A 501-nucleotide genomic window follows, 5' to 3' on the forward strand; every position below is an offset into this window, starting at 1 on the left:
GTCAACCATGCTAGTGGCATTGATAACGATGTTTGCTTTGAACATAACTAGTAGAGTACGGCGGCGTTTATATGCGCAGCTGTTAATCACGCGCATGTCAGTAAAAAAAAAACGAATAACATATTTGCCTGTGCTTCATTTTTCTTCTTTTTTTCCTCTCATCTTCAGTAGCGTCTTTCACTTCGAAGACGATCCTAATATTAAAATCTTCCGTTTCAGGAGCTGCTGGCCGACCATGGTGGGTCCGCGGCGTCGTCCCTGTCCTCCCTCGAACCCCTCGACACCATCTTCGTCAAAAACGTGAAGCCTGGCAGCGCCGCGCACCTGGCTGGCCTCAGGACAGGTGAGGGAATGTGTATTCGCAGGCTGCAGCTGTTGATCGACTAAGCGGCGATGGTCTTGAGTTTTTTCTTTCATATATATGTAAGGGCAGGTCGATATGTTTATGATTTGTGGTGGCACGGTTCGTCTGAGGATGGTGTCATTTTGTCCTTTTAACGG

At 47.5% G+C, this 501-nt stretch overlaps 1 protein-coding gene across 1 annotated transcript in view; it reads left to right on the forward strand.

Annotated features, from left to right (window-relative positions):
* LOC119587013 (rho GTPase-activating protein 21-like) overlaps positions 1–501 on the forward strand; it is a gene marked incomplete at its 5' end in the record, with an annotated part of 201687 nt that overhangs the window by 31195 nt on the left and 169991 nt on the right. The window contains 1 exon segment of the mRNA XM_037935760.1: positions 220–343. Coding sequence (XP_037791688.1) covers positions 220–343 — 124 coding nt within the window.

Source organism: Penaeus monodon, chromosome 22 (assembly GCF_015228065.2).
Source record: "Penaeus monodon isolate SGIC_2016 chromosome 22, NSTDA_Pmon_1, whole genome shotgun sequence".
NCBI classification, from domain to species: Eukaryota; Metazoa; Arthropoda; class Malacostraca; order Decapoda; family Penaeidae; genus Penaeus; species Penaeus monodon.